The sequence below is a fragment of the Erpetoichthys calabaricus genome, chromosome 6 (assembly GCF_900747795.2).
Source record: "Erpetoichthys calabaricus chromosome 6, fErpCal1.3, whole genome shotgun sequence".
NCBI lineage: Eukaryota > Metazoa > Chordata > Cladistia > Polypteriformes > Polypteridae > Erpetoichthys > Erpetoichthys calabaricus.
The window spans coordinates 2,738,017-2,748,020 of record NC_041399.2 but is presented as its reverse complement, the minus strand read 5'-3'; the positions used below and the strand labels follow the sequence as shown (position 1 = coordinate 2,748,020).

The 10,004-nt window shown below is 41.0% G+C and overlaps 1 protein-coding gene across 1 annotated transcript in view; it reads right to left on the bottom strand.

The window, feature by feature from the left end:
- Positions 1–3,590: 3,590 nt before the first annotated feature.
- The window catches only part of hacd1 (3-hydroxyacyl-CoA dehydratase 1), a 62,127-nt gene continuing 55,713 nt past the window's right edge, over positions 3,591–10,004 (bottom strand). Inside the window, exons 6-7 of the mRNA XM_028803360.2 lie at positions 5,684–5,862; positions 3,591–3,813 (exon numbers count right to left, since the gene is read on the bottom strand). Coding sequence (XP_028659193.1) covers positions 3,731–3,813; positions 5,684–5,862 — 262 coding nt within the window. The 3' untranslated portion in view covers positions 3,591–3,730. The remainder of the gene's footprint in view (positions 3,814–5,683; positions 5,863–10,004) is intronic.

Sequence of the window (10,004 nt, the reverse complement as noted above, 5' to 3'; positions counted from 1 at the left end):
ACTAGAAACGTTCAGCTGATTGCTTACGGGGGTCTCACCACTTACTGAAAGCAGCTTCACACGCAACTAGGCCGTGTTGGATTATTTCCATCAATAATTTAGTGAACAAGTCAACTGTTCTGAGTCATTGGTTTCATTGGACTTTCTTTATCTAGTTTTAGGACTTGTGGTTGACCTCAAACATCTCTTTCAACTTTCCATCATTTCTTTAAAGGGCACAGTTGACCATAATGACCAGGTGAGGGACGGCCAGACCTCAGGGTCACTCTGGGACCTCCAGCTTTCATTTATGGTCACATTTCTAGACATGCAGTTCAGTGGCACGTGGAGGTACATAAAAGATGACACCTGATGACACCTGTCAGTCCCTGAGGCCACAATGGACAATGTCTGTCACTTAGTGACTCGCTGCTGTCTGCTGGACTAAGTGGACTCGTCACACAGACTGGTACTTCTGTGCAGGCGAAATGAGAAGTTTTACTGAGAATCTGTTGGTCTAAACTGGTTTGACTGCCTGAAATGAGAGGACACCTGATCTGTGTGAGACCACCGGAACACGAATCAGACATTAGAGACAACACGAGTACACCGTGTGGAACGTGCATTTAAATAAATTGGGGACACACGAGGGACAACATATCAGATAACAAAGATGACAGATATGAATGACACTGTGGGCGCCTGACTGTAGACTGGAGGGAAAGGCGCTATATGATAGATAGATAGATAGATAGATAGATAGATAGATAGATAGATAGATAGATAGATAGATAGATAGATAGATAGATAGATAGATAGATATGAAAGGCACTATATGATAGATAGATGTGAAAGGCACTATATGATAGATAGATAGATAGATAGATAGATAGATAGATAGATAGATAGATAGATAGATAGATAGATAGATAGATATGAAAGGCACTATATGATCGATAGATAGATAGATAGATAGATAGATAGATAGATAGATAGATAGATAGATAGATAGATAGATAGATATGAAAGGCACTATATAATAAACAGATAGATAGATAGATAGATAGATAGATAGATAGATAGATAGATAGATAGATAGATAGATAGATATGAAAGGCACTATATAATAGATAGATGTGAAAGGCACTATATGATAGATAGATAGATAGATAGATAGATAGATAGATAGATAGATAGATAGATAGATATGAAAGGCACTATATAATAGATAGATAGATAGATGTGAAAGGCACTATATGATAAGCAGATAGATAGATAGATAGATAGATAGATAGATAGATAGATAGATAGATAGATATGAAAGGCACTATATAATAGATAGATAGATATGAAAGGCACTATATAATAAACAGATATGAAAGGCACTATATGATAGATGTGAAAGGCACTATATGATAGATAGATAGATAGATAGATAGATAGATAGATAGATAGATAGATAGATAGATAGATAGATAGATAGATAGATATGAAAGGCACTATATGATAGATAGATGTGAAAGGCACTATATGATAGATAGATAGATAGATAGATAGATAGATAGATAGATAGATAGATAGATAGATAGATATGAAAGGCACTATATGATCGATAGATAGATAGATAGATAGATAGATAGATAGATAGATAGATAGATAGATAGATAGATATGAAAGGCACTATATAATAAACAGATATGAAAGGCACTATATGATAGATAGATGTGAAAGGCACTATATGATAGATAGATAGATAGATAGATAGATAGATAGATAGATAGATAGATAGATAGATATGAAAGGCACTATATAATAAACAGATATGAAAGGCACTATATGATAGATAGATGTGAAAGGCACTATATGATAGATAGATAGATAGATAGATAGATAGATAGATAGATATGATCGATAGATAGATAGATAGATAGATAGATAGATAGATAGATAGATAGATAGATAGATAGATAGATAGATATGAAAGGCACTATATAATAAACAGATATGAAAGGCACTATATGATAGATAGATGTGAAAGGCACTATATGATAGCTAGATAGATAGATAGATAGATAGATAGATAGATAGATAGATAGATAGATAGATAGATAGATATGAAAGGCACTATATGATAGATAGATAGATAGATAGATAGATAGATAGATAGATAGATAGATAGATAGATAGATAGATAGATAGATAGATATGAAAAGCACTATAATAGATAGATATGAAAGGCACTATATGATAGATAGATAGATAGATAGATAGATAGATAGATAGATAGATAGATAGATAGATAGATAGATAGATAGATAGATATGAAAGGCACTATATAATAGATAGATAGATAGATAGATAGATAGATAGATAGATAGATAGATAGATAGATAGATATGAAAGGCACTATATGATAGATAGATGTGAAAGGCACTATATGATAGATAGATAGATAGATAGATAGATAGATAGATAGATAGATAGATAGATAGATAGATAGATAGATAGATAGATATGAAAGGCACTATATGATAGATAGATAGATAGATAGATAGATAGATAGATAGATAGATAGATATGAAAGGCACTATATAATAGATAGATAGATGTGAAAGGCACTATATGATAAACAGATAGATAGATAGATAGATAGATAGATAGATAGATAGATAGATAGATAGATAGATAGATAGATATGAAAGGCACTATATAATAGATAGATGTGAAAGGCACTATATGATAAATAGATAGATAGATAGATAGAATGATAGATAGATAGATAGATAGATATGAAAGGCACTATATAATAGATAGATAGATAGATGTGAAAGGCACTATATGATAAGCAGATAGATAGATAGATAGATAGATAGATAGATAGATAGATAGATAGATATGAAAGGCACTATATAATAGATAGATAGATATGAAAGGCACTATATAATAGATAGATAGATGTGAAAGGCACTATATGATAAACAGATAGATAGATAGATAGATAGAGAGAGAGATATATGAAAGGCACTATATAATAGATAGATAGATAGATAGATCTGACTGCTTATCCACCGCTTGATGAAGGGTTGAACCCCGCCCACTTTCCTGCCTTCGCCCCGCCCACTCAGTGGCCCTCACCGGTGGTCTATTCTTTTGTGTCCTGACACAGTAACACATCTGCCAAACCTTCAGTAATATTTTTCCGATGTTAAGATGGAATTTTCATTTTTCACTACAACTGATGACGCGGAGTTTTCTCAAACACAATGGCAGCTGCTCCTGGATGAAACATTTGCTAAAGTCCTTATGGACCACTCCTCAGCCATGTGTGCCCCTGGTGACAGAACTTTCACCATGTTTTGTCATTTTATTGCTATTATTATTTTTTTATTTACTGTTAAGATGATGCCAGGCAGTTGGCACTGCCAGTGTCCTCAGAAATGGTACAGGTCAGCGTCCTGGCTCTCGAACAGGAGCGGGTCACGTGGCCACAGGACACACACACGCACACACGCACCGAGGACGCTGTCCTGTCACAAGTGGCAGAAGAAGTCGCGCGAGTCGTCATTGGCGTGTCGTCTCGAGGTAAGAAATAAGAGCGGGCAGGCCGGGCATTTCTTGCACAGCTGTTTTGTTTATTCTTGTTCCATGTTTCGTGATACTTGACCTGCACGGGGCACACGTGTCATTTTTAGCACCGAGCTGCACAGTCTCGTCATCTTGGAGGAGGTCAGAGGCATGGGATTCGGCTCCATCAGTCGTCCTTTTCAACGAAGACTTCCCCGTGAAGCACCTTCCTCCTCTGGCGGAGCATGTGGAGGAAAAGTTGTGGAAACACTGCGGGATCAAGGAGACAAAACGGAGGGTCAGTCAAACAGAACCGAGTTACTGACCCACCATAACACAAGGCGTCTTTATGGCGGAGTGGAATGACCTGAAAATAAAGTGAAAGAGCAACGAGGAAACAGATGCACAAATAATGGGGTGGGGGTTTGGGGGAGGTCAATTAAAAAGAATTTCAGTTAAGTGGTTGGGTGCCGTTACCCGGTCAGTGGCACATTCACTGGGTTGGAATAAAACCCTGTAGCCCACCCTCCATAAACTGAGCTAGAGACCCCAGCGCTGAATAAATTGTTGTAGCAAGAGAGGTGTTGTGTTTTTGTGAATCCACTAGGTGGCAGCGTTGGACAACAAACGACTACTCGATGACCGGCTGAGCTCGAGTGTCCTGCAGGAGGCAAAGGAGGAGGGAAGGAAGCAATAAAATGAGGAGAGTATGGAGGACCATTGAGGAGAAATTTAATTAAATACATGGATTGTCAGGTGTGATGGGTAAATAAATAAAAACACAATGTAAAGAGTGCACACCACCTGCACCTGCCTTTATATGGATGGGAGACCATGTAGGAAAAAGTTTGGATTGCAGCTAGCAGAGGAAATCAGAGGGCTTTTATAGTGTGGTGTGTGTGTGGACCCCAATGCCCTAAGGCGGTTACTGTGATTGATGAAAAAAAAATGGTGCAGTCCTTCAGAGGTCCTGACTCTCTGTGGTCATTAACGATCCATTGATTAAAGAAAATGCATTTTATTACTACAAATGATTGTGGTGCACCATCTGTTAGAGTGTAAAATGCAACAAATGTGTTTCTGTTATATGCCATTTGCAACAGGATTCATAAAAGTAGTATTAATCTTTGTGATGTGCCATCTGTTGAAGTGACAAATGCAACACATTGTATTTACTACAAATGGTAATGATGTGCCCCCTGTGAACATGTCAAATGACTGTGATGCTCCATCTGTTGGAATGACAAATGCAGTACATTACTACAAATGTTTGGGATGTGCCATCTGTTAAAATGACCAAACCAATGCATTTTATTACTAAAAATGATTGTGAAACGCCAGCTGTTGGAATGCCAAATGCAATGCATATGTTTCTATTATATGCCATTTGGTATGGAATTTGTAAAAGAATTGTTAATGTTTGTAATACATCATCCGTTGGAATGACAAATGGAATGCATTAATACCAATGTTTGTGATGTGCTGTCTGTTGGAATGAAAAATGCAACACATGTTATTACTACAAATGGTCGGGATGTGCCTTCTGTTAAAATGACAAAAGCAATGGATATTTATTAATATGTTTGTGATGGACCCTCTGTTGGAGTTACAAATGCATTCCGTAAGTTCTCTGTTATGTGCCATTTAGTTTGAGAGTTTTCAAAGCATTGTTTATGTTTGTAATACACCATCTGTTGGAATGACAAATTCAATGTATTTTATTATTACAAATGTTTTTGATGTGCCATATGGTATGGGATTTGTAAAATCAGTGTTCATATTTGTAATGGACCATCTGTTGGAATGACAAATTCGATGCATTTTATTACTACAAATGTTTTTGATGCGCCATCTGTTGGAATGAAAACCGGACTGACACAAAGAAACACAAGCACATATCTTATTAGGTGGATACATGTAGAAATGAGCAAGAAAATACCATTTATTGATATTCACTTCCTGTATCAGGTTTTTATTTTCCATCTTTGCATTTTACAACGCATTTCCTCATTCATTCATTTGGTCAGAGATATTTCTGCAGGGTAACCCTAACAAGAAGTGACAGGTTTGTGCACAGTTTGTGCTTTCCTGAGTTTAACCGTATGAAGAGCCTCTGCTCCGCCGGTGCCATTTTACTTACGTGGTATGTAGGAGATCATCACGATGATCAGGAAGTAGTAGTAGTCAAACGAGACGTTGTACTTGTTGGGAAGCCGCACTGAAAGCATGCCCGACTTCTGGACGATGGGTAAGGCAGCGTAAATGGTCATCAGCTCTCCGGCCACTCCCACGGGATACAGGATGATGAAGAGGTTGTACCTGTGGTGGAAAACAGCGGTCAGTCAGACTCAAGTGTGACGCGGTGCTACAAGAATGGCAACTAAAAACAAGGACAAGACAGACTACAGGGGCAGATCTGCTCAGGCAGTGGTCAGTGTTAATTTGGATGGAGTGTTTCCCATCTATCTGTTATATAGCGCCTTTCCCATTTTAATGCATAGAGTGTTTCCCATCTGTTTTATTGTGTCTTTCCTATCTGTCTGTGTGTTATATAGTGCCTTTCCTGTTTTTATATTATATGAAGTATTTCTCATCTATTATATAGTGCCTTCCACTGATTAGTCTGTTATACAGTGTCTCTCCTATTGTTGTATTCTACTATTTCCCATCCTGCTATCATACGGCGCCTTGCCCATCCACCTTTACAGTGTCTTTCATATCTGTTTATTATACAGTGCCCTTCCCATGTTATGTAGAGCTTTTCCATCTCTTTTATAGCGCCTTTCCCATGTATTTATGAGAGTGTCTTTCCTATTGATTAGTCAGCTAGGCAGTGCATTTTATCTCTTTTATAGCGCCTTTCCCATGCATTTATTGGAGTATTTCTCCCATTGATCAGTCAGTTATGCAGTGCCTTTCCTATGTTAATATCATACAGAGTATTTCCCATCTACTTATTTTATAGTGCCTTTCCTACCAATCTATCATATAGCGCCCTTCCTATCTTTCCCTGTCCAGCTCTAATTAAACGCCTCGTCCCTACGACTGCACAGCTAATTTGCAAAGTCTGACGTTTCTCATTTGGCCTGCTGCTCTGGCACAGATGCCCACATTTGCCTTTCTGACCTGCAGTCTGTTACAGAATGCCACCAAGTCCAATCAGAAGGGGGCATGGGGGCGTGAGAAGCAGATGAGACCCTGAGTTAAGTATAATTGGGGGCATAAGAGGGCAGCAGGCGTGACCTCCGCCCCAGAGGATCATAAAGAAATGTACAAAGTGCATTCCATGACCAAAACAGATGGCCTTTAAATGATGGCAGCTGAACATGAAACCCTCTGGAGGGCCGGCGAGATGATCTGGAAGTTAATGGACCACACCGGTGTAGAGCTGTCACGTGAAGAGACTCAAGTGCAAGCAATCGGCTTGTAAGGAGCACCACGAGTGAGGGAGAGCCGTGGACGGCTGAGGAGGGCCGGCCGCCATGCTTTGTGTCACACTTGACTTGTGGGTACTGTTCTAGAGAGGGCATCGTGACCAAAGGTGCCACGTGAAAAATAAAAACACAAAGTGTGTGACACACACCTTATGGGAATCGCCAAGAAAAACAAGTTGTGTTGCAGGATCAAGCTATGCCCTGGACAGTGCCAGCCTCACCACAAGGCCCCCGAAAAAGCACACAAGATACAGAAACCTCAAAGATCGATGGCATAAGCAAAATTCAAAATTCAAATGAAGACTTCACAACTCTATTAAAACTGATTGGTCGAAATGGCACACAGGACTTTACGTGTTCCCCTTAAAATATGGGATTTAATTTAAATGGATTTAGAACACCAGTGTGGTGTTTGGCACAAACAGATGGCAAAGCTGACAATTTACTTTCTCTTTGCTAGCATCAATGACAGTAAGAAGTTCTGCAGATTTCTTTAGTTACATAAATGGTGTCCCTCAGTGGCCACAGAGCGCACTCAATATTACCAGACGTCAAGGTTCTGGGAGGGTGAGTGCCCTCCTAGGAGCCCAGAGCACATGCCCCTTAACGTTTAAAAATGGCACCCCTGGGGTGATGTCAATCTGACTGCCATCTGTTCTTTTGTGAGTTCACACCTTTGCTTTCTTTATAACTTGGAAGCGTTTTACATGAAAAGATCAGGACGAAAAGGTCGAGGAAACGCGGGCGACATTCGTCAGTAAGAGTCGTTGGATGTAGGGATTTGCAAGCACCAAACTCAATGACACATTTAAATGGTGCAAATTAAAAATAAAATAAAATAAAAAAGATTATGGTGTTCAGGTGTTCAAAGAGTAAAATCTCAGTGAATTTATGAAACTTTCTGAGCAGCCTAAACAACAGGGAGGCTCAGCAGTTGGCACGAACCAAACACGAATCCTCGGCCTCAGCCAGGAAACCCGGAAATGAGTGGCAGAGTCGAGCGCCGGTGAACCTCCAGGGAACCGCGAGTACAGCCGTCAAGGCCAGTTTGATTGACAGTTACCCCGCCCCTAGACACGCCCACTGAAACCTGTGGTCTGCAGTAACCCTTCATGAGCTCCGCAGCCGCCAGACAAAGACGACCGTCGAGTGAAGACAGTGACACCAACGTGCAATCTGCTCAGCGCAGCTTTCAGAAGAACTGAAGGAACGCATGGGTCTTGTTGCTTTCTTAAGAAAAATGAGGACGTTAGAATGAATTGTGCAGATAAAACGGACCTGAATTTACACGATGTGTGGAAACATCTTACTGGGGTCACATGCTTTGCTAAGAAGACATCGTCTTTGTCTTCTCTCCTCTTCTAGGTGCATTTACATGTCTGTCTGTCTGTCTGCCTGCCTGTCTGTCCATCCATCCGTCCATCTATCTGTTTGTCTGTCTATCCGTCTGTCTGTTCATCTGATCCTCGGTTGGTCTGTCTGTCTGTTAGTTCATCTGTCTGTCTGACCGTCTGTCTGTCTGTCTGTCTGTCTGTCTGTCTGTCTGTTTGTCTGTCTGTTCATCTGATCCTTGCTTGGTCTGTCTGTCTGTCTGTCTGTCCGTCCATCTATCTGTTTGTCTGTCTATCTGTCTGTCTGTTCATCTGATCCTCGGTTGGTCTGTCTGTCTGTATGTCTGTTAGTCCGTCTGTCTGTCTGACCGTCTGTCTGTCTGTCTGTTCATCTGATCCTCGGTTGGTCTGTCTGTCTGTATGTCTGTTAGTCCGTCTGTCTGTCTGACCATTCGTCTGTCTGTCTATTTGTCTGTCTGTTCATCTGATCCTCAGTTGGTCTGTCCGTTTGTCTGTCTGTTTGTCCGTCTGTCTGTTTGTTGCGCAGTCTGTCTGTTTGTCCGTCCATCCATCTGTCTGTCTGTCTGTCTGTATATCCTCAAGAAACACCACAGCTCCACCCTGTAGACCATTTTTGTTGAAATGTGGCAAGTATAACCTTCAAGGAACCCTGTCCAGACATTTCAATTTCTATTGGGGTATCTCCAAGAGACTGTGCTGTCTGTGCCGAGTCTGAAAATCTCCCACCGAGAAGCATTGGTAAATTGTTGAACTCGTCCGTTTTAAAACAGAGAAACATTCCGTGCAACTTCAACTACGAATGACTTTACTCTTTTGACTTCACCTTGACAACGGTCCCACCACCTTGTATGTTTTGCGTATTTTCACCTTTTTTCACCCCCAATGGTCACTTTGGACAGCAAACAGATCCCCAGTACAAATCAACAAAGCACCAGCAGGCTGTGAGTGCTGGTAGGACGTCACTGTCACAATTTGCTTGTGCGGGCGGGTGGGCAGGCAATCCTTAGTTGGCAGGATCAGCCGAGGCCCACAGACAAACCTCCAAATCAGCAAACTGTTTCTGCTGAATCAGGTCTTTCCTGCGGCTTCAGTGTAAACAGATGTGAGCTGGTGAATCGCCATCTCAGTCCTCAGTCACAAGTTAAACAAAATGCAAGCAAAGTAAACAAAACATCAATGGGACACGAAAGGCGCCGCCTGTGGCGTGATACACACGGCCTCGGTGTTAACGTTTCGCAGAACCAACCGCACAGCTCCACCACCTGCAGACTGTTTCACGTCAGCATCAGTTTCCACCAGCCAAGTGGCACAATGACCTGATGTCCACAACGGTCACTCGCCTGTCACTCCTGTTATTCCCTGACATTTGTTGTAACTGAAGATCTTGCTTTGCTGTCCCATTTCATGAAAATTACAACAAAGACGGAGTTCACTACAAGAGGCTTACTAGGGACTGTGCTCACTGCAGACTGTCACTGTGTGTGTGTGTGTGTGTGTGTGTCCAGGCCTGTCTTCAGCCTTTTTGCCTAACCTTGGTGGAGTAACCCTTGGCCCCCATAACCCAGAAGTGGACTGAGAAGGTTCCAGAGCCAGCCTACTGAGCTCAGTGCCCTGATGCCCTCGCTGCCCTTACCCGCACCTGACTGTACTGCCATGCTGACATCTTCTAACTTTT